Source organism: Mastigoproctus giganteus, chromosome 5 (assembly GCF_048544385.1).
Source record: "Mastigoproctus giganteus isolate SK-2022 chromosome 5, ASM4854438v1, whole genome shotgun sequence".
NCBI lineage: Eukaryota > Metazoa > Arthropoda > Arachnida > Uropygi > Thelyphonidae > Mastigoproctus > Mastigoproctus giganteus.
This window is the reverse complement of record NC_143579.1, coordinates 17332499-17357726: the sequence shown is the minus strand read 5'-3', so window position 1 is coordinate 17357726 and position 25228 is coordinate 17332499. Positions and strand designations below refer to the sequence as shown.

Genomic DNA, 25228 nt, shown 5'->3' with positions numbered 1-25228 from the left:
ATGCACCTTTTTTCAGCCGCTGGAAGATGCCTCTTTTGGCAACTTCAAGGTATAGGGGCATATACCCTGCTATGGCTTGGAGTGCAAGGATGCTAATGGTGTGCCATGCCCTGGTTACTGATAGAAGCATAAATCACTGTATGGAGCCCAGTTGCATTTGTTTCACTCCAGTGCAACTTTGGTGCAACAGACTGAAGCACAGTAACTGATAATCGGAACAAACACTGCTTTGTAAATTAGGGGAGAGGGCTTTATGTTTTAGGCTCTGATCCACTGTACTGATTCTTCTAATCATAGCTGCATATTTCTGTATTTTGATTGCTCAGTATTTCAAGTGAGGATGGAAAATTAGCTTGGTGTCAACGTAGAGGCCTAGGTATTTAACTTCCTCATAGAGGCATATTGGAATATTATTAATATTCCAATACGCCTTCATTTATTATTAATCTTCATATATTAATAATCTTTGTGTAACTTAATATCTTTTGTGCTGCATGATGTGCAGCACAAAAGATATTCAGTTATCAAGGACCAGTGGTCAAATGGGAATGCTCCAGTGAGAAACAACAGGTTGAGGTAAGGTAACCAACTGCCCACTAAGGAAGTGCTAACTACCTCTTCTGCACCAGGCAATATTAGGTAAAAAGTGTAAAAATGACTAAAAATCAGAAATTTCAGTGTTTCATAGTTTAAACTGTGGAACATCAACTAAGTGCAAAATTCAAAAGAATCTAAATCACACATTTCTGCTGTTCAACTTGCCTCTAAAAGGTGGGTAGGTGGGAATAGTAAAATGAATAAAGGCAAAATTTTCACTGTTATAAATGATTCTAGAACTAGAGGCAAAAAAATTCAAACTACAGGAATTGAACTTTGAATTGAATTGAATTTTTTGATTTTTTATTGGCGTATTAACTTCCAAGGCTATAATGCGCCAAGATCAGGTCATATATAAAAAACTTTAAACATTCAGTGACCTAATTAGTTAGGTCACTATGTCAAAATGTATAAAAGGTATAAAAAATAAATCAATAAAAATCACAGTAAAATATAAATTTTATACACGAGCAAAAACGTTTATTGATTTTAAAAAGCTAAAAACAGCAGACACATTGTCATTGTCGGATAAAATCTGACTGAGTGTATAAGGCTCAGTCAGATGGTTAAAAGCGATAAAACGAGCATTACTAAAACTGGAACAGTTACATAAAATATGTTTAACGGATAAAATGGTGTCGCATTGCTCGCACATAGGAGGATCATCCGCCCTCAGCAGAAACTAATGTGTCAGATGACTGTGTCCTATGCGGAGTCGGGCAAGAACAATTTCCTCGCTCCGATTCCTGCGCAGACTGGACTGCCATGTTTGTATTAGAGGCTTTATTTGGTATAATTTATTCGTTCTCTCTCTCTCTATGCCATAGTTCTTGCCATTGGGAATATATCTTTTGGTGTATTATTTGCCTGTAGTCTGTATAGGGGACTGACAGGCAACAATTGTTAGTGGGAGCTGCTGATTTGGCTGCAGTGTCAGCCAAATCATTTCCCTTTATCCCAATGTGGCCAGGAATCCAGCAGAAGCGGATATCAAATTTGTATTTATGAAGAGAATATATCTTCTGCTGAACCCGAGAGAGAACTGGATGACAGTTGTGTCTCAAAGATAATAAGGCCTGTAATACACTCAAAGAATCAGAATATATTATTGACCTTTGGCATTGAGAAGTTCGAATGTGATCCAAGGCTAACTCTATAGCATGCAGCTCTGCAGTGTATATGCTGGATTCAGGAAGAATCTGCTGAGATATTATAGTGTCCCGAAAGACAGCAGCAGATCCTACGCACGATTCAGACTTCGAGCCATCTGTGTAGACGGGCAGGAAGTCGGAATACTCAGCTCGGTGTGCGGAAAAGAGCTGATGGTAGACAGATGACGAGGTTTCAGATTTTACCCATTTCTTAAGGGAGAAGTCGCACGAGGGAGTATGAGCATGCCAGGGTGGAAGAGTCTCTTTTGGTGTTTGTGCAACCTTGTCTACCATGATGTTAAACTCTCTTAGTAGCTCTTGGACACGAATACCAAAAGGTCGATTGGCAGTCTGACGGGTATTGTACAAGTTTTCCCAACGTGGCTCAAAGACAGATGTCCACGTAGGATGGTCTGGCAGGGATTTCAGCTTTAAAACATAGCTTAAAGACAACTGCTTACGTCGAAGGGATAACGGTGGTTCGTTTGCTTCGACGTATAAGCTCTGGACAGGAGATGTTCGAAATGCTCCAGTAGCGATACGGACAGCCTGATGGTGGACGGGATCCAACCATCGAAGGACACTGTCTCTAGCTGAGGAGTATACCTGGGCCCCGTAGTCCAATTTGGATCGTACAAGTGCACGATAAATACGTAGTAGGGTGCATCGATCTGCTCCCCAACGCGTTGAGGAGAGAGAGCGGAGGATATTGAGTCCCCTCGTGCATTTTGTACGAAGTTGACGAATATGTTCGAGAAAGGTCAACTTTTTGTCGAACACAAGTCCCAAGAATTTTGTGCTTGACACTACTGGAATAGCATTTTGTCCGAGCATTAATTCAGGTTCAGGATGAAGATTACGCTTACGACAAAATGTACGCAAACGGTCTTCTCCGGCGAGAACCTGAAGCCATTAGCAAGTGCCCAGGAACTGAGTCGATCAACGGCTCTCTGCAGTTGTCTTTCAATAACCCTCATGTTGCATGACTGACAAAAGATGCTGAAGTCATCAACATAGAGGGCACTGTTTACAGTTGGAGGAAGTTGTTCTGTGATGGAATTTATTTTGATGGCGAAAAGCGTGACACTTAAAACTGATCCTTGTGGTACTCCCTCCTCTTGGCTAAAGGAACGAGAGAGTGAGGATCCCACACGAAGTTGGAAAGATCGATTGGCTAAAAAGTTTTGAATAAACACAGGAAGATGCCCTCTAAGGCCTAGGCTGTGCAAATCTTTTAATATGCCAAATCTCCAAGCTGTGTCATACGCTTTCTCCATGTCAAAGAACACCGACACCAAGTGTTCGCGTTTTAGGAAAGCATCCCAGATGGATGTTTCCAGTCTAATAAGATGGTCCAAAGTGGACCGGTTCCCTCGGAAGCCGCACTGGATGTTGGAGAGAAGGTCATTTGATTCTAAATACCAGATTAAACGAGAATTAACCATTCTCTCCAGGATTTTGCACAAACAACTAGTCAGAGCAATGGGACAATAATTTCTAGTGACTTTTGGATCCTTTCCTGGCTTAGCAAAAGCAAGAACGGTTGCCTTGTGCCAGGAATCCGGAAACTGCCCTTCGATAAAGATTCTGTTATACAGAGTGAGCAGATAATCCATAGATTTTGGTGAAAGATGTTTAATCATTTCATAATGGATGCCATCTGGTCCAACGGCACTTGCTTTGGAAAGAGTGAGGGCTCTTTTCAGTTCGTGTATAGTGAATTCCCCGTTATAGGGACAGTCACTCTTACACTTAAAATTAAGTGCCTGTTTTTCTATTTTATGTTTCAGGACCAGGAACTCTGGGGAATACGAAGATGTTGCACAGATGTTAGAGAATGTTTCCCCAAGAGAGTTGGCTATTGCAGTTGGATCTGCAATAGCGCATCCATTATAATCTAGGATTGAAGTAGGGTGGGATGTATGTTTTCCCTTCATTTTCCGGATTTTATCCCAGACTACCTTAGAGTTGGTAGACTGGGTAATAGATAATGTAAAGCGGATCCACGATTCCCTTTGACTCTGACGGCGGATGTAGCGTGCTTTGGCTCGTGCACGTTTAAACGCTATAAGGTTGTTCGTGGTAGGATATCGGCAGAATATCCCCCACGTTTTGTTTTGAGCCTTTTTTGCTGCTGTGCATTGGGAATTCCACCAAGGTTTGGGAAATGGTGGAGACCGGGCAGATGTTTTTGGAACAGCATTCGCAGCTGCTTGGATCATAACCTCTGTGATGTACGTTACTGCATCATTGATAGGCTCCTGACTGACTGTATTCAGGTGGAAATTTGCCTGATGTTGGAAGGCAGTCCAGTCAGCCTGATCAATTTTCCACCATGGTAACCTGAAGGGAAGACATGGTCTCCCATTGTGTAGCGAGGTTATCACAGGGAAGTGATCACTTCCGAATGGGTTCTCCTCCACTTCCCAGGTGAGTGAGGGGAGTAGAGAAGGGGAGCAGATAGAGAGATCAATGGCAGAAAAGGTACGGGTAGGCATGTGGAAGAAGGTGTTTGTTCCAGTATTTAGAAGGGAAAGGTCATTGTCATTGAGCGTGCATTCTATGACTTGTCCCCTTGCATTAAGGTTAGCACTACCCCACAGAGTGTTATGTCCATTAAAATCCCTGAGAAGTAAGAAAGGGGGAGGCAACCGCGTTACAAGGTCATCAAGGTCTTCCTGGGGGATGTCAGTCCCAGGTGGCAAATAAATAGAACAGACGGTTAATAAAAATCCCACTGAAAGGCAAATTGCAACAGCCTCTATGCTGGTTGTAATTTGCAGTGGCTGAACTGGGGTCTGGTTGCCCACAAGGATAGCCACTCCTCCATGAGCAAGACCATCCGCAATTCTATCCTTTCGAAAAATTGCGATGTTGTGCATGGTGGGATCATCATTTGCCTTCAGATAAGTCTCCTGCAAGCAAAAGCAAACTGGCTCGTGCTCTTGCAGGAGGGCCTTGATGTCATCAGTATTTTGCCGGAATCCACGACAATTCCATTGTAGGAATTTAGCCATTATTTTGGCTTGGTGGGTCCGTCAGGCGGCTTCCGAGGTGCTGAGGGCTTACCTTTTTCAGTTTTGGTTTTATCCTTCCTGGGGAAGTACGGACGCTGACCAGTGTCCATTTCCTCCTCAGCAAAGCGCTCCAAAACTGAATCTTCGTGTACCTCCTTCTGCTCGACCTCCATGTTTTCTTGGGTAGTAGGAGGTACTTCACCTTTCTTATTTTTTCTTTGGTGATTGCCTTTGTTACTTCTGGAGCATTAGGAGGTACAGATATTGGAGTGGCAGCTGATTGGTCCTTCTGTACAGGTTTTTGGGAGCTTAAAAGATAACGTGCGATAGGCGTAAATGATTCTTTTGGAGGGATGGACATGTCCGACTGTGTTCCGATGGAACACCTCCCTGCTACCTTCTGGGCCTAGGTAGGTTTGTTGATGTTGAGCGGTTTCACCGCTTTCCTTGCCTCCTGGTACGATATGTTTACCTCTGGCTTCAGCCGTTGTATTTCTTTTTCTTCTTTCCACCTCTGGCATGCTCGTGAGTAGGCCGGGTGTTCTCCCTCACAGTTAATACAGGTGGGTTTTGCGGCTGAACATGCTGTTGTTTCGTGGTCCTTGGCATCACATCGGGCGCATGCAAGGACTCCACGGCAGGCCATTTGAGAATGTCCGTACGTCTGGCATTTAAAACACCGTAAAGGGTTCGGAACGTACGGACGTACTGAACAGTTGATGTATCCAGCTTTAATCTCATCAGGAGGTTTGGGAGAGTTAAAAGTCAGGATAACACTCCTGGTTTTAACAAGTTTCCCATCCCTCGCGCACTAATTCTCTTGACGGCTATAACTCCCTGATGTTTCAGTTCCAAGCAGATTTCCTCCTCGGTTACGTCGAGAAGGTCCCATTCCAAAATGACACCTCTCGATGAGTTTAGTGTTCTATGTGGTGTTACTGTTATGGGTATTCCTCCGATTGATGTTGCATGGAGTAGCTGCTCAGATTGCCTGTCAGTTTTGGTTTCAATTAAGAGGTCTCCAGAACGGAGCCTCTTAACTGATTTGGGTGACCCTACTAACCCATCTAACCCTTTCTGTATAAAGAAGGGTGACATTTTGCCAATCGGTTTTTCATTCGTCGAGTGTATAATTAAAAATCTTGGGACAGGCCCTGATGATGATGTTTCAGTTCGCTGTCTCTTTTTCGCAATAATATCTGCCTCTCCGTCTATGTTTTCAGATAGGGACCGGATTGGGGCCCCTGAAGAAGTAAGTTTATCAGGATTCATGGGAGTTTTTAAATGGTTCAGTGCCCGGGCTCCCCACCCACCACGGAGCCCAAAGGGGCGCCCACTACCCGGCATGCAATAAATGCGCTCGGGAGTGGAACGCCAGGACTACCCAGACACTATACCCGCACCGCCGCCAGCCTGAATCCTGTCCCTCGGACCATGAGGGTAGGGGCGTGGCATTGACACGGTTGACCCTCGCAGGCGAGCCTACTAGCCGATTGAACCTAGCCGGGCCTTCCAGGACCACCCGTCTTGTCGAAGCAGGGGCCAAAGTGGTGTATTGAAGCTGGGCCCCTCAACCACCAGGATCCCCCTTTCCGAATTTCCACGGGTCGCAGCGCACGGCAAACACGCCGGATTCCATTGATGTAAGCCTGGAACCTGGGCTGTGGGCGTTGGATCCCAGTGATGCTAGTCTGGAAGTCCAGCAATGTCAATGGGAGGTCCCCTCACCACGTACAGGTGCCCACGTCGAGGGGTCCAACTACAGGAAAAGAGATTTAGACTGGATTATAGTAACTTTTATTTTAGCCAGAATGTTGTCAATTACTGGAATAAGTTATCTCCAGGAGTGCTGAGGCTAATAGCATGGGGAAATTCAAAGAACAGTGAGATAATTACTTGCATGAAGAGGAATAAATATAGGTTATTTTCTTTTTCTTTTTATTATTTATTTTTATATTTTTATTTTAATATATTTTACTTATATATTTTTATTTTATTTTTACTTTTATTTATTTTATTATTATTTTTTATTTTTTGGTCAGTGCAGAAAAATCCAATGGCTTCCTTGTACTGTGGTTAGTACAGTCCATTCTGGTTATTTGGGAAGCATCGGGACTAGTGCATTTTGGCCCGATTAAGCGGCTGTCCCAATTATCCAAAGTTTCACGTAAATAGTTAAAAATACAATGTCCCCCACCTTTACAATTGGTTCACTGTACAATCAAATCACTTTATGACGAACTCAACATAGTAAAGTATCGTTCACTATAAGATGTGCAGTAAGCACCGGACATTGTGATCACGTTTGATTTTAATTCTATTAAACATTTTAATTTTAAAATGTTTAACAGAATTTTAATTCTATTAAACAGCAATTCTAATTAGCAAGAATAGGAGGAATATTATCCACAGGCTATAAAAGTAAAGATATATTAAGCACAAATTTACCCTTTATTACCTTACCAATTAAAAAATTAAATGATACGTGAAAATCGGAAGAATATATGTAATAATCAGAATAATTAATACGCACTGTATTATGTACATACTAACTAGTTGACATTTCTGTTCACTGACATTTGTGGGTGGGGGTTAAAATTCAAAACAGAAAAAAAGATAAGCAATCAATAACAAAGAACACACCACACATAAATTGCATGTAACATGATTCGCGCAAGTGAGAATGGAGTAACAAATTACAAAGCTTTAAAAACAGGAATGAAGAGAAGAGATAAAAATAATTTTTTTTATATGATTGAAGATTTCATGGAAGCGTAAACACGTTTCACCATAATAACCCACAGAATTCCAGCTGTCGGTATTATCGCAAATTCAGTAAGATCGAGTTTACAGTCCATTTATGATAGATTTCACTAACAGAAAAGCCCAATAAACAGGTGACTGCTAATTGTTTTTATTGTTTTATGGTTGTGACCTCCAGAATTTCGACCGAACCACGTGGTACCGTCGGAGACAATCGTAGGGTAATCTCCAGTGCTGCGGTCTCCTTCCCCGATTAAACAGCATGCTGTCCCAATTAAGCGAAGTAAACCTTGGCTATTTTCTTGATTGGTTTCTGTATTTTAAGATTTGCCCCAAATAATGGCTGCCCCGATTAACAGGTGGCCCAAATAACCGGAATCCACTGTACTAATAATTTTCAAACAACTTGACAACTAGTTCTTTGTAATTTTCACTCTTATTGATACCAAGAAGCCATTCACTACCAGCAAAACAATAACCAGGCATTCTATTCAGCATTAGTCATTTTGTCTTCCAGTTCTTGTGAAGATAAGATCTGCTTAACTCGAGGACCAAGAAATAAGCCAACTTTCACTTCTGCATTAGACAATTTTAGAAACAGCTTGTATATGCTTGAACATGTCACCTTTAGACTGGTTTATAGTAACTTTTATTTTAGCCAGAATGTTGTTTTTATAACATTGATGAGCCAATGTTATAAAAAACTCTTTGATCAGTCCTAGCTTAATATGGAGCGAAGGAAGCAATACTTTGTTTCTAGGAACCAGTGGATTGTTTACTGCTTATGTGTGTCAGGCTGTAACTCAATTATAGAAAATCATTCTCTTCTCCTGCAGTGCTGATCTATTGCTCTGCTGTCCTAGAGGCAGAGAAAGCAAGGGAACTTGGTGAAACTAGCAAGAACCCCAGAAGCTTGAAGTCCCCAGAGACATCCCATTTATACTAACCATACTTGATCCTTTCTAACAGAAGCTTCACTTTTCTATAGTGTCTTTAATATGAACAGAGTGCACAACAGAAATTGATTCGTGTGTAACTCCCAAGTTTGGAAGTTCTGGAATCATTAATAACAGTGAAAATTCCATTCTCATTCATTAATTTTACTTTTACCTCTCAGAGACTTGTACGAGCACCTCAATCAAGTACCTTCCAAGGTACCTAATTTCTCTCCAACTCATAGCCCACATATTAAAAGACATTTCTTATATGAACTCACCCTTTTGCCAATTTCACCAGGTCTTGAAGAATCAGAAAATGCTGTATTGTTGAAACTCTCCAACTGGACAACTCATAAATTGCAGGCTTCTATTACAGAGATGTCTCAGATGTTGCTTAAGGAAAAGCTTGACCATGGAAAACTTCCAGTTATTAAATATAGGGAACAAGCCATTAAGTACCTATTGAAGACCAAATACTTAGGCATTTATATTGATGATGCTCTCAGTTTTCTACCACATGTTCAGTATGTTAAAGAAAAGGCTAAAATGTTCCTGAACAGAATTAAACAGATTACCAGATGAGACTGAAGTCTCAGAGGTCAGACCTCACAACTTTACTATAATTGTGCGTTTTTGTCCATAATTTCTTATGGAGCTGGTGCATGGGGTTTTAGAGCCAATAAAGTTGCTGTAGTAAAACAACTGTTACAAGTGCAGAGGGTTGCCCTCCTGACCATGTCACGAGCCTGTCGAACTACCTCCACATTGGATCTTCTGGTTTTCCTTGGGAAACTACCTGTCCACTTTAAAGTTCAGTATTGCTACCTTAAGTATCACCTAATGAAGAATATACCATTGACCTATGATGACATTCAAATAGATCTAAGTGCTCCCATTAAGACTGAGAAGAGAAGACTAAGGCAAATTTTTGTTTCAAAATGGTAAAAGTCATCATCTGATATTGGTGTAGTCACAAGGGACTTTCTGCCTGTAGCAAGAGAAATTAAAAAGAAGGAGTTAATGTGGTTTTCGCCAGGCTTATACGGTATGTTTATATTAACTGGTCATGGAAGTATATATACTAAACTTCACAAACAGGGACTTTGATCAATAACACCTTGTTTGTGTGGCCAGGAAAAAACATTCTTCATCAATATCATTATTATAATGATCTTCGACGTGACGTAATTAGTGTGGTTCCTAGATTAGACTCCGACAACAATAAAATTCTGGTTGAATCTCAGAAAGCTTTTAATGCCATGAATGTGTTTGCTTCTCATGCATTTAAAAGAAGAAATGAAATTAGATCTTAGTTTAGCTATGCCGGTGATTTCTTGGATCCTTATTGGACTAGGAAAGAAATATTTCTCATCTTTGATTGGATTCTATGGTTGCAACTGATTAGTATTATTAAGGGCTACACTTTCCTGGATTTTATAATAAACTTGCACTTGATCTGGAATTATTTTCACCAGAATAGGTATCTACATACAAGAAATTTTTCTCTACTCGTCAAGACACTATTTGGGCTTATAGTGTTTTAGAGTTTTTGGAATTAATTTTTCCTATTTTGTGAGTGAATATCACTGTAACACTTCACAATAGAGACCTTTCCTAGTAACTGTTATTAACAGTCTTAGATGATAATCTTAGACCACTACTTTTCGGACTCTCTTAGAGCTTGTATTTAGGCAAGAACTATTTTAAAACTTCATGGTTCAGAACCTTGATTATTGTGATATCAGCTAGGATTTGGTATGTTTGACCTCACTTGGACATCTATTGTACTTTTGCTATAACCCTGACACCTTTTATTTATTGGGCCAGGTTATCACATTACCCTAACTTAAATGGAATGGATATATCTGTACATAGTGAATATTCTGCTGTGTTCCTGAAGAAGAGGATTTTGTAAATACTGCACATAGTGTCTTTCTGTGGAGTTTTCAGAATGTGCGGAATTAGCATTCATTGCATTTTTGTTGGAAGGTTAATTATTCTTCTACAAGTGAAGGAGTTCTGCCTACAAGGGGTTAGGCAAACTGTAAATTAAGAAATTTTGCTGATCCTAGTTCCTAAGATGGGATTTTCCATGGGATAGGTTCCCATGGTTAGAGAAGTCAGTCCACTGCTCCACTTCTTCCTACTTTATTCTTGCTTTACTTCTCACTTCTAATTATTGGAGGATCCCTCTGTTGATCCTCCTCTATTCTATCTTTTTACCTCCCCAGCCTCCAAACTTCTTCTATATTCCTCCTTTTCTACTTCATTCTTATTTGGGCACTCTCAGGTCCTATGCCCTGGGCTTAATCAGCAGATAGTAGATCGTGGCCACCTTCCCGTGATAGGGATAGGAAGTGGGATGTAGTGCCAGATGTTGCTGCTTCCCACCTACTAAGAGCCAGGCACTGGCCGACAACATAACAACACACCACAACATTACACTTACACTTTCAACACACTACATACAAATGGCTGGTTTTGGCATAAGCTTCTTCACAAGATGATTAGTAGCAGCTAATGGGGGAATCCTTGGGGGCTGCCACCACAACACATGAATACTTCAAAAAAAAAAAAAAAAAAAAAAATTTTATTTTCACTACGATTCCAACATGTTCCAATTTGCACAGTAAACTCTCATGCAGGACCGAGTCAAATGCTTTGCTGATATCCAAGTAAACAATGTCAAAATTATTTCCTGCATCCAGCTCATGAGTGTCGCTGTCAAATATCTAACCAGGTTAGTTAAACATGATTTTCCCTTTACAAAACCATGGTGTTTTTCATTCAGAATTCCATTTTTATCTAAATGACCCTGAACTGCACTCTTGATTATTGCCCCCATGATTTTCTCTACCACTGAAGTCACACTGACTGGTCAGTAGTTACTTATTTCACTCTTAGCAATATATTAGCGCTTCTTTGCTTCCAACTATCTCACCACAGATTCTGTACAAGCATGCACTGTTCAGAGAACTTCATCTTACACTGTTGAATAACCCCTAGTTCTTTTTCCTTATCAACTCTGTTGATTTTAGTGCTACCCAAATGGTATGTTATTCCAGAATTGGTACAATCCAAATGGTGTGTTATTCCAAGGTTGCTGCTACCCAAAATGCAGTAACTTATATTTATCAAATTAAGCCCTGAATGCCATTTTTCTGTCCATCTGCATAGTTTAGTTCTTCTTGAAGCAGAATTTTCCTCATCAACAAACTTAGTCACCAAATTTTAAATACCTAAATCAATATTATTAATAAATACTAAAAAACAGTAAGGAGACCAATGCCAGCCAATGTAGTAATTCACTCATCACAGTAATCCATAGAGAGCAGTAACCATTTAAAACCACTTAGCTATCCCTTTATCCATAGTGGTAACTTACCCCACTGCTCCAATTTATACCTCAGTCATACATGTGGTTTGCTATCAAAAGCTTTACTAAAAATGTAATTGGATGTTGGTTTCTAAACAGCTAATGGAGGTTCAGTAAGTGATATACAAGACCTTTGTCAGCAAAGACTAAGAGGTGATCATCGTGTTATATAAAGCAATGGTTAGGCCACAAACAGAATACTGCTTACAAGTTTGGAAATCACACATTAAGGATATAGAGATCTGGTGTGTGGGTGTGCACACACACGCACGTGGGGAGGAAGAGAGAGAGAGAGAAAAAGTGCATTTAAGTATGCACAAGCACACGCACGCACACATATATATAGATACATATATAAAAATTTTTCAACCAAAGATAGTTGACTGTTTAAACAAACTCCCATGTGCCATTGTGGAAGTGAGTAGTTTGAATAAATTTATGGAAGAATTAGACAAAGTATTGGAAGGGATGTACAGATGATGAGAGATCCCACCCCCCATTTTGGCTAGCACTGTATAAGGTGGTTGCTTCTTTTGCATCATTTGCCAAATGTAACTTTTTTTTTTTTTTTTAGCACTGTTCCTAATCACCAAGGCTTGTGTCAAGGGCATTCTGCATATGTGATGTCCTATTATATAGCAATTATTCGCTCTGTCATTCCTTCAATAGTTCATAAAGGAGAACAGGAATCCAAAAACCTACTAAACATGTACTGCTTTTATTGCTTTTAGCATTAACAGAGGCATACGATGCAAGCTTATGCAGCATCAGCCAAAAAAAAAAACTCCAATTTCACCCCTCGATTCGTTCCAAATGACTATACTGTTCAGCCTTAAATTTATTCAGGATATTAGCTTCCACAACAAAAGATGGAAGCCTGTTCCACCAATCAACTATCTGCTGGCTAAAGGCAAATTTCTGCACATCTATTCTGCAACTATCTTTCCTCAATTTGAAACTCTGTCCCCCCTCAGGTTGTTAGTCTGAGCAAGAGGAAGATCCCATCAGCATTCAGCATGCTCAACCCATTTAAAGCCTTATACACCTCAATCAGATCACCTAGCAGGTGCCTACTCTCCAGGCAATGCAATTTGCAGAACTTAAGCCTTTCTTTGTAAGTGCACCCCTGTGTTCCCCTCTCCAATCTTGTTGCTCATCTATGCACTCGTTCTAGCAACTCTACATCCTTCCTAAAATGAGGCCTCCAGACCTGTACACAGTACTCTAGGTGTGGCCTGACCATTGCCTTATACAGAGGGACAATCACCTCCTTGTCAATGCTAGCAAAATTCCTATATATCATTGACAAGATTCCATGATCTGCCCTGGCAGCCCGTCTACACTGCTCAGCGAACTTAGTATTCGACTGCACAATTGCTCCAGGTCTTTTCCACTTTCCTCTTCCCTGAGTGTAGTACGACACAGTTTGTATGTTTCTCTTCAGTTGTTGCTACCTATATATGCAGTACTTTGCATTTGTCAATGTTAAATTTCAGTTGCCACTTCTCAGCCCATTTTCCCAACTTATCTAGATCCAGTTGGAGTAGCATACTGTCGTTAACAACCCTGCCAACCTTTGTATTATCTGCAAACTTGGACATTAAACCTGTTATACCTTCATCAATATCATTGATAAATATACAAAACAACAATGGCCCAACACCGAACCCTGGGAAACTCCACTAATAACATTTGTCCATGAAGACCAGTGTCTATTGATTACCACTCTTTGTTGTCTCCCACCCAACCATCCCTTTATCCATTGTACCATACCCTTAATGCCATACCTCTCCAATTTGTACACAGTCTTCCATGTGCAACAGTATCAAAAGCTTTCCTGAAATCCTAGTATATGATATCAAAATTATTTTCCTCATTCAGTTCCATTGTGACCACATCAAAGTATCCAATCAAATCGGTCAGGCAAGACCTACCTTTAACAAACTCATGCTGTGTCTTAACTATTACTGCAGTCTTGTCTAGATGATCTGCAATGCTTCGTTAACCAGTGATTCCATTATTTTTACCAGAACACAAGTTAAACTAACAGGTCTGTAGTTACTTGTGTCATCTTTTGAACTCCCTTTGTGAACTGGTGATACATTTGCACACCTCCAGTCCATGGGGACCTCCCCTAAGTCCAAGGAAGCTCTCATAATTATGGCTGAGGGTTTGCTTACTTCCTTTGCTGCCTCTTTTAATATAATTGGATGGATCCCAACCATCCCAGGTGCCTTCCTTATTTTTAACTTCAACAATTTCTCCTCCACTTTGCTCTCAGTTATTACAAAATCACTTAGCTCCTTGTCAGAGTTTGATAATCTTCTGGCACTCTCCTCATTGAATAACTTCTCATGTGTGAATGTTGATGCCAAATACTCATTCAGTTTATCAGCTACCTGAGCATGATCATTAATAGTCAACCCATCTATTTTAAGTATTCCAATCTGATTTATCCGTTTCCTTCTAGAGTTTACATAACTAAAGAACTCTTTGCTGTTTTTCTTTACATCCTTTGCCAAAGATTTCTCGTAATCTGCCTTCACCTGCCTAACCTCCTTTGTGACTTGATTACAGAGTAGTTGATACTTGCCATAGGCTTCTGTGTCACCTGATACTTTATATTCATCCCATACATTCTTCTTCTCTGCCATGAGCCTGATTAATTCGTCAGACATCCATTTAGGCCTAAATCTTGAATAGTATTTCTCAGTTGGAATGAAAAGCCTAGTAGCCTCCAAAATTAAGTCCCTGCAGGCTTCCCATTTAGAATTCAATGTTGGTAACATCATCAGTGGCGCCTCCGCAGCCAGGTGGGCAGGAGCAGCAGTGCGTAGCACGTGCTTCGTGATTAGACCTGGGTTCGAGCCCGTGACCAACAAATATGGAGGATGCGGAAAGGTTAGGTAATGACCACTGCATATCCCCGGAGCAATATGGCCTTAGTTGCTAATGCTCCTAAAAAAAAAAAAAAAAAAAAAAAAAAAAACCCCACCACCACATCATCAGTTGATCCCACTGTACAGAATTTAAAAAACTGTCTGAGACCTCTGTAGTCACCTTTACAAAATCAAAAGCCCTTCCCCTTTAGCCTTGATGGTAGTTACATCTTTAAGTAATCCCCACATCAGTATATTATGATCACTGTCACCCAGTGGTTCCTTTATCTGCAAATTCTCAATGCATGAATAATCACTCTGATAATCAGATCAAGAGTATTACTCTCTCTGGTTGCCTCTCGAACATGTTGCTGTAGAAAACAGTCATCCAATAAATCCACAAAAGTCTTGTTAGTGTGCGAGTGACCAATCCACCAATTCCAGTCAATATCTGGAAAGTTAAAATTCCCCATTATAAGAGATTCTGATTTACTGGCTTACTCGATTTCTCTGCACAATTGCTCATTATACTCATCAGATTTATTAGGCCTATAACACACACACACACCTACTCTCATTTTTCCTTTCCCAGTGCTTATTTCACAACAAACAGACTCAATACTGCATTGTCCACCAACATCAATTAGATTCACTTCCTTAGATTTTATGTGTTTCTTAACTAACAGCATAACCCCTCCTCCTTTTCTGTTCTATCTATCCTTCCTGTACACATTGTACTCCCCAAATTCCAATTCTGCACTGCTTATATCTGTGTGACACCACGTCTTTGATAACCCAACAATATCTGCCTTTGATGTCTTGACTTGCACTTCAAGCTCATCAAATTTATTAACTATACTCCTAGCATTGGTGTATATGCAAGTATACATGCACCTGTTCCTACTCTTTACAATAACACAGCCCATGTATTTACTTGTCCCACTATGACTACCAGCAGTCCTGGAAATCTCCATTACTTTGTTTTCTAGGCTGCTGCTCATTCTAATAAAAGCAGTCTTTTTTTTTTTTTTTGGTAGTTGTTGGCGCATCGGTTTCTGTGGCCATAATGCACCTCCCAAGGTTTTTGCAGTACTTTTATCCAAGCCCAAGTTGGGATTCGAACCCGCGACCTTTGGGTTGCCAGGCAGGCACTTTACCCACCCAGCTAGCCCAATAGAAGCAGTGCAATAATCACTTTTGCCTCTGCCTGTGGCCACTGTTAACCTCTTAGTCTGTGTATCCTCCCAAGCCAGCAGTTTTCCGACCCACCTAACACTGCCTCAATAGCATCAGCAAATATTCTTGCACCCTTTTTATTTAAGTGTACCCCATCCCTAGAGAAGTAGTCCCTCCTGTCAACAAGCACAGACCAGGCTGAAAAAAATTCTACCCCTTGAGTCTTGCACAATCTCTCCAAGGCCAAATTGACTGACAAGGCTTTCATCATATAATCCCGCCTATTGTGTCTGGGCAGAATTGCAGACACTTTCACATTCAACCCCCTAACTAGCGACTTTTTTTCAACACTGACCTGTACATTTTGAGTAAATCTGTGGATCTCTTACTCTTAATGTCATTAGTTCCAACGTGTACAACAACATCACCTTTTGTGCCCTTAAAAGATGATATCTGCTTTAATTTATTATTTTTTAAGAAAACCGCAAGCAAAACAGCTATATGTAGGACCCACAATAATTAGTCCTGTGTGTGAGGTGATGGTTGAGAAGCTGAAAGAAGGTAGAATTTGATATCAGACTTGTATTTCTGTAGATTGAAATTTTCACGAATATATATAAAGGGATGTTGTTCCAGAAAAGTTTAAGCAAAATATGAGGGAGAAGAAAAGTTGGTTCTGTAAGTTTGAAGTTGTACAGTAACAGGATGCTGACTGATTGCAGAAAATTGTTCAGACCAGTTTGGAAGAGACAGGGGAATTATAAAAGCCATGTTTGGAAGAGCAGTGTCTGCGGAAGTATCTATAGAAAAAGCATGCATCAGGGAAAAAAACATCCATGAGAAAGAGCGGAGTGACTTTGTAAACAATGGGTCATTAATTAACTTAACAGTCCTCTTTTTAATGTAATCTAGAAGCGTGTGAGAGGTTATTGAGGAACCACCCAGATGTGAGAACAAAATTCCTTGGTAGGACAGATTTCAGATGTGTACAGAGTGGGTAGCTGTTTAGAAAAAGTAACACCAAGAGCAAAAGAGAAAACCCAGTTTTTCACAAGAACATAAGAATCTTTTTTGGGAGATATCACACACGATTGATTTTTAAAAGAATTGAAATCAACTAAGTTATTTTTGTCCCCACTAGAGAATATAGAGAATTACTTGGAGATTAGCATTTTGCGAATTGGTAGTAGATATTCGAGAAATTGAAGCTGTTTGTGCAGGGCACAAGGATTCTCAAACTGGAAGGAGGAATGCAATGTGCTATCATCAGAAAACTATGGAGAGGATGTCCAGTCAATGGAAGAAGGTCATTATTATACAGGAGAAAACAAGTGGGAAAAAGAACTGAACCTTTGGGTAACACCTGCATTAGTGGAAAACTTTAAAGACAGAGAGCAGACTACCATCATCCACAGTGAGAAGACATAGAGAAAACTGGATACCCAATTACAAAAATCAATTGGCAAATCATAAGATGGAAGCTCAGTTAGATCTTTATGCCAAATATGGTAAAAAGGCTCTAAAATATCAAGAGTAACTGCTAGAATTTCACCAAACTTTTCCATTGAATTTGTCCATAGATGAGTAACATAAGCCATATATCACCAGTGGGTTGACATTGACAAAATCAATACTGGTAATCATTAATCAGATAGAAGGTTCCTAGATAGTTTAAGAGTTGGCAGTTAATTGATGTCTCTATTACTTTAAAAGAGTAGAAGTAAGTGCAATGGGATGATAATTGGATGCAAGAGTTTTGTCACTCTTTTTAGTAACTGGCTGCATATGAGCAAATTTCCAAGCAGAAGGGAAAATACCTGTGGATAAGAAAGTGCAAAAATACGACACAGACCAGTAGTAAGCTCAGGAGCACAGGTTTTGAGAACAAGTAGAGAAATACCATTAGAAACTGTCTTGACACTGAGACTTCGAAATTCTTCTGACATCCTTTTAAATGGATGCCACAGAAGGCATTGAATGGAGTGTACTGAGAATAGTACGAGGTGGTTTACTAAGATCATTAATACATGAGCTGGAAGAAAAGCAGTATTCTAGCAGGTCAACTTCATCTGTAGCTGACGTGGCAATAGAACCATACGGTTTTAAAAGAGGTAGGAATAGATATGTGCAAAAGTTGTGGCCAATAGCTTTGGCAAGAGACCTGAATGCTCAACTACCATTTGGACAAGAAGCAAGTTTTCTACTCCTATCAAAATCTAGTTTGGACTGATTAATAACTGCTTTACAGTTGTTGAAAGTTTAGTTTAGGCAGAAAATAAACCTGGAAATTTGGATGCAAACCAATTACAATATGCAACGTTCTTATCTTGAACAGCCTTAGCACATTTATTGGGAAAACATGGTTTAAAACCAAAGGTGGAGTGTGGAATAAAGGATTCCATCCCTACAAGAATAAATTCACTGACAAGACATGAGCAAACAATGACATCAGATTTTAAACAGTAATCCGACGAAGGGAAAAAAAATTAAATCTTGTAGATCATCCCATTTTAGATTCTTGTAATGCCAAAGAACATGATACTGAGAATGACCAAGAGAGAAAGGCTCCATTGGAGAAGAGACTATCACCAAGTTGTGATCTGAGTTGCCTAGATGACCACTCACCTCAACAGTGTACTTAGAAGGGTTGTTTGTGACAAAAAGATCAAGCATGTTTGGCTGCATGGTTAAGATTGTCTGGTGTTCTGTAAGGTAAATGAACAACCTATGCAATGTCATTAGTAATTAAAAAATCCTCAGTATCTCATCCAGCTGGTCCACATGACTAGAAAATGGAAGCAGCTGGAATTGTGAACATTAAAATCACCAAGAAAAATGACCTCACTGTTAGGAAAGTTGGAATGGAGAAAGTAAGTTTCAAAAAGAGGAAGCAAAGAGTTCCAAGAGATTAGTGGAGTTGGGAGAATGATAGATGAAATAAATGAATTTGACAGAATGTGGTTGAGAGATTTTAAACCAGAAAGATAAGATTCCAAATTACTAAGTCTCTGACAGGGAATATCGGAGCAGACATATGCACAAGTACCACCTTTGGAGCAAAAAGAATCACAAAGTGAATAATTAGGACAACTGAGATGAGCAGTGGTTGAATCAACTAATAAATGGGATTCTGTCAGAAAAAGTATGTGGAGTTTGGCAGACTGTAAGTGGAAATGGACATTACTGATATTTGAACTGAGACAATGCATAACTGTGATATGAACAAGGAAGCATTTTGGAGGTTTAGATCTTTTTGCAGATAAGTTTGCTCTATTAGTTTGACTATTCATGATGTATTCAGTGGTAAGAAAAGGAGGGGAGAACATATTGTATGAAGTAATGAAATTTTTGGATATGGCATACACGACAAGAATATATACCCAGCTTCTTGATGTAACATGGCCTAGAAAATGCCCCTACATTCACACTACTCAGACTCCTTCTAGTCACTATCTGGCAGAGTGAAGCCAGCAAGATTATACACTAGCTGATCCAGAAGCCTCCCAGAGAGTTACCAATAGGTTGTCCGGAGGACTACCTAGCAGCTGGCCCACAAACATCATTTTAGAGCTGTACCCTCAAAATGTAAGGAAGATTGGATCTCACCATGATATCCATCATAACTCAAAAACCTATTACCCAAGTGGATTATTGCAAAAATTATTTTCCTTTCATTGGTAAGGTAAAAAAAAAAAATCTTTACATCCTTTGGCATATCTCATATTATGGAAACTTATCATAACTGATTTGTCAGTACCGAAAATGAGGATGCCAATGAAGGAATAATAACCCAGAAACAGACCATCTTGGTAATGGCACTAAGAGCAAACAGCAATATACTCTGCTTTATGTGAAATGATACTTATATGAAGGATAAGAGTGGGTAATTTATGATTTCCTTCACAATTTGTGATATTTTTATGTGGAAATTTCAGTTTGCAGTTATAGCTATGCACTAAATGATGCACTTGCATTACTGTATGTTAGTTATATACCTTCTACAGCTTGAAACGTTAGAGCTCTAAAGTTCTCCAGTATAACATTCATATATTAACTATAGGAACATTCTGTAACCATTACAGCATATAGTGTAATGATTGTGCAATTGGAATGCATTAGCAGTGGGGTAAAAAATGATGCTTCCAAGTTTTCTAATATTCAAATAATGGAAATACCATTTGGAAATCCCCAGTTACAGGAATTCTAGATGAACGAGAGAGAGAGAAAGAGAGAGAGAGAGAGAGAGAGATTATGTTTATAGGAAGAATAGGAACACATGCATGTATACTTGCGTGAACACCAATGCTAGGAGTTTGGTAAATAAATTTGATGAATTTGAGGTATTGCTCAAAACATCAAAGGCAGATATGGTTGGAATATATGCGACGTGGTGTCACACAGATATAAGGAATGCAGAACTGGAATTTGGGGAGTACAATGTGTACAGAAAGGATACACAGGATAGGAAGGGAGGAGAGGTTATGCTATTAGTTAAGAAACACATAAAATCCAAGGAAGTGAAGTCAGTCGACATCGCTGGACGGTGCAGTGTCAAGTCAGTCTGTCTTTTTTTTTTTTGGTGTATACATGCATACATACACATGCATGTATACTTGCGTGAACACCAATGCTAGGAGTTTGGTAAATAAATTTGATGAATTTGAGGTATTGCTCAAAACATCAAAGGCAGATATTGTTGGAATATATGAGACGTGGTGTCACACAGATATAAGGAATGCAGAACTGGAATTTGGGGAGTACAATGTGTACAGAAAGGATACACAGGATAGGAAGGGAGGAGAGGTTATGCTATTAGTTAAGAAACACATAAAATCCAAGGAAGTGAAGTCAGTCGACATCGCTGGACGGTGCAGTGTCAAGTCAGTCTGTCTTTTTTTTTTTTGGTGTGACATAAGCACTGGGAGATCAAAATTGAGTAGGAGTGTGCTATACGCCTAATGACTCTGATGAGTATAATGAGAAACTGTACAGGGAAATAGAGTGGGCCAGAAAATCAGAGAGTCTTATAATGGAGGATTTTAATTTCCCAGATATTGACTGGAATTTGTGGATTGGTCACTCACACACTAGCAAGGCTTTTGTGGATTTATTGGATGATTGTTTTCTACATCAGCATGTTCGGGAGGCAACTAGAGGGAGTAATACTCTTGATCTGATTATCAGTAGTGATTCTTCATGCATTAAGAATCTGCAGATAAAGGAACCACTAGGTGGCAGTGATCACAGTGTGCTGAAGTGGGATTTACTCAAAGAGGTAACTACCATCAGAGGTAAAGGGAAGGGTTTTTGCTTTTGTAAAGGCGACTACAGTGGTCTGAGGCAGTATTTAAATTCTATACAGTGGGACCAACTGATGATGTTACCAACAGCAAATTCAAAAAGTGGGAAGCATTCAAAGAATTTATCTTGGAAGCTACTAGGCTTTACATACCAACTAAGAAATATTGTTCAAGATTTAGGCCTAAATGGATGTCAGATGAACTAATGAGACATATAGCAGAGAATAAAAATGCATGGGATACATATAAATTAATGGGTGACGTCGAAGCTTATGATAGATATAAGCTGGTCTCTAACCAAGTCACAAAGGAGATTAGGCAGGCAAAGGGAGATTATGAGAAATCCTTGGCAAAGGATGCAAAGAAAAACAGAAAAGAGTTCTTTACCTATGTAAACTCTAGAAGGAAAGAGATGAATCAGATTGGTCCACTAGATATTGACGGTTCAACTGTTGATGATCCTGCTCAGGCGGCTAAGAAACTAAATGAGTATTTTGCATCAACGTTTTTTTTTATTTTTTTTTATTTAGTTGTTGGTGCATCGGCTTCTATGGCCATAATGCACCTCCCAAGGTTTTTGCAGTACTTTGATCCAAGCCCGAGGCGGGATTCGAATCAGCGACCTTTGGGTTGCCAGGCAGGCAGGCACTTTACCCACCCGGCCAGCCCATCTATATTCACACGAGGAGTTATTTAGGGAGGGGAATGCCAGAAGTGAATTGATCTCTGGCAGTGAGCTAGATGATTTTGTAATAACTGAGAGGAAAGTGGAGGAGAAATTGTTGAAGATAAACATAAAAAAGGCACCCAGGGTGGAAGGGATCTATCCAGTTATATTAAAGGAGACAGCAAAGGAAGTAAGCAAACCCTTAGCCATAATTATGAGAGTATCTATGGACTCAGGGGAGGTACCCATTGACTGGAGATGTGCAAATGTGACCCAAATTCAAAAAGGATGATCAAAGGGCAACTCAAGTAATTATAGACCTGTTAGTTGAACTTTTGTTCCAGGAAAATTAATGGAGGCACTGGTAAAAGAAGTACTGCAGGATCATCTAGACAAGACTTCAGTTATAGCTCGTACACAGCATGGTTTTGTTAAGGGAAAGTCTTGCCTGACAAATTTGATTGGATATTATGATGTGGTCACAAAGGAACTGGATGCAGGGAATAACTCTGATATCATATATTTGGATCTTACAAAGGCTTTTGATACTGTTGCACATGGAAGACTGCTGAACAAACTGAAGGCAAATTGCTGCTATGGATAAAGAGATGGTTGAGTGGGAGAAGACAGAGAGTGGTAATCAATGGACACTGCTCATCATGGACTAATGTTATTAGTGGAGTCCCTCAGGGTTCAGTGTTGGGTTCATTATTGTTTTCTGCATTTATAAATGATACTGATGATGGTATATCAAGCTTACTGTCCAAGTTTGCAGACGATACAAAGGTTGGCAGGGTTGTTAAGGACACTAATGACAGTACGCTGCTGTAACAGGATCTAGAAAAGTTGAGCAGATGGGCTGAGAGGTGGAAAATGAAATTTAACATTGACAAATGTAAAGTACTACATATGGAAAGCAGTAACCCAAAAGTAACGTATTAACTCTGTAGTACTACACTGACAGTGGCAGAGAACGAAAAGGACCTGGGGGTAATTGTGCAGGCAGATATGAAGTTTTCTGAGCAGTGCAGACAGTCTGCAAGAGTAGCTCATGGTGTCTTGTCAATGATATACAGGAAATTTTCTAGCAGGGATAAGGAGGTGATTAGCCACTTGTATAAAGCAATGGTCAGGCCACACCTTAAGTACTGTATACAGGTCTGGAAGCCTCATTTTAAGAAGGATGTAGAGCTGTTGGAACGCATACAGACAAGGGCAACAAGATTAGTGAATAGAACAAGGGGTTGCTCTTACGAAGAAAGGCTTAAGTTTTGCAAATTACAGTGTCTGGAGACTAGGCACCTGCGAGGTGATCTGACTGAGATGTATAAAGCCTTGAATCCCATCAGCATTGATGATCCTACTCAATGCTTCCTCTTGCTCAGAATAATCACCTGAGAGGGCATAAAATTAAATTGAGGAAAGAGAGATGTAGGATAGATGTGCGAAAGTTTGCCTTTAGCCAGCGGATAGTTAGTTGGTGGAACAGAATTCCATCCTTTGTTGTGGAAGTTGATAGCCTAAATAAATTTAAGGCTGAGCTGGACAGGTATTTGGAACGAACAGAGGGATGAAATGAGAGATTTTTTTTTTTTTAGCTGATGCTGCATAAGCTTGCTTCCTTGCATCATGTACCTCTTCTAATGCTAATACAATTGAACATATATTTTTCAATAGTATGAACAAATACTCTTCAGTACTTTATATATGTTCATCATAATGATGATGAACAAACACTGCACTGTACTATTCATAATTTTTTGGCACCCAAATATAGCATAACCTTGAACAAACATATTACAAAATATATGCTCACATGATATTTTAAACAAAAAAAAATAGTTGATACATCATCACCATCATCATCCAAATCTGTCATACCCTATAAGTTCACACATCACAATGATCGTGCAAATCAGTCCTTCGGGGTTATCGCCTTTCATTCACTTATTTTCTACTATATAATTCCATTTAAATTCTTAATCTTTGATTGTATTGGAAAAACAGAAAAACTAACCAAACAGTTTACATTATATCTAAAATCCTTTGTTTCTACAGCATCTCACCGTTTGGCTCAGTACGGGTGATTTGGACTCTTTTTTTTTTCTTTGATAACCATTAAAAAAAAAAAATCTATGTTGCCAGTATCAAGGCCAAATAGTTATTCTGGCTGATTAGATGACAGCTGCTTTTTTGGTCTTGACATTGGCTGATCACAAGTGTCAAGGCCAAAAAAAATCAGACACTGCAGCAACATTGGACCACAAGCACATACACACATTTATATACTCTACTCTGTTAGTTTTTCAATCACAGCTGAAAAACTCAAAAGAGATCTTAATGGTACTAAGTCTAGATCATAATGTAAAAGGTAAGCTGCAGCCATTATCAATCCACTGCAGGATGGAAGCCTCCTCAGCGATTCGCGTTGAGCAAAATGGACCATAATCTGCCACGTTGGTCCACTGTGAGTTGGCAGATCAATCGTATTTAGCAGTCAGGTGCTTGAACCCCAGTCTATTCAAAGAGCATGTGCTGCCGCACTCCCACTTCTGACCATACAGAAGTAATGGTAGTAAGACTAAATTTCTATTTTCCAGTGTATATTTTTAGACCTCTAAATTTAATAAATTTTGATTAATACAGGTAGTGGAGTGTTTCTCCTGCCCTATTCAGTTGATTTCAGTAACTCTTTAGAAATGCCCTTCAAATCTCATATTATAAATAAAAATTTTCTATATCTGTAAATTTATTACCATCTTGATTGCCCCAATCCCAGTCAGGTCCTCTGATCACTTTGGCACCAACAAATATTCCTTTTGCTTGATTCTTCACAGTGCCCTGCCTCTTTGGCATTTCAACACTAAAAGAAAGAAAGAGAAAACAATAACATATTATTACGCAATATTAACATTTTTTTTTTTTGTTAGATTAAGAAAATCTAAAAGTAATTTTCGTTTTTTTTTTTTTCATCATCATCATCATCAGCCATTTTCAATCCACTGCAGGATGAAGGCCTCTCCAGCAACTTTCCAGTTCCTTCTGTTTTGAGCACTGGCCATCCATTTACTACCCACAAACTCATGAATTTCATCTATCCATCTCCGCCTTTGTCTTCCAGGTTTTCTTCTAGCTCCTCTTGGATACCATTCTGTTATTTTCTTAGTCCATCTGTCATCATGTTTTCGGGCTATGTGTCCTGCCCAAGACCATTTTAGTTCTTTAGTTTTGATAAGAATGTCCTTTACTTGAGTTTGTTGCCTAATCCATGTGTTTCTCTTCTTATCTAACAGTCTGATTCCCAATATGATTCGTTCCATTCTTCGCTGTGTAGTTCTCAGCTTCTCTTCCATTCTTTTGGTGA

At 39.5% G+C, this 25228-nt stretch overlaps 1 protein-coding gene across 1 annotated transcript in view; it reads right to left on the bottom strand.

The window, feature by feature from the left end:
- The window catches only part of mib2 (E3 ubiquitin-protein ligase mind bomb 2), a 388603-nt gene that overhangs the window by 269006 nt on the left and 94369 nt on the right, over positions 1-25228 (bottom strand). The window contains exon 5 of the mRNA XM_090373924.1: positions 24621-24727. Coding sequence (XP_090230050.1) covers positions 24621-24727 — 107 coding nt within the window. The remainder of the gene's footprint in view (positions 1-24620; positions 24728-25228) is intronic.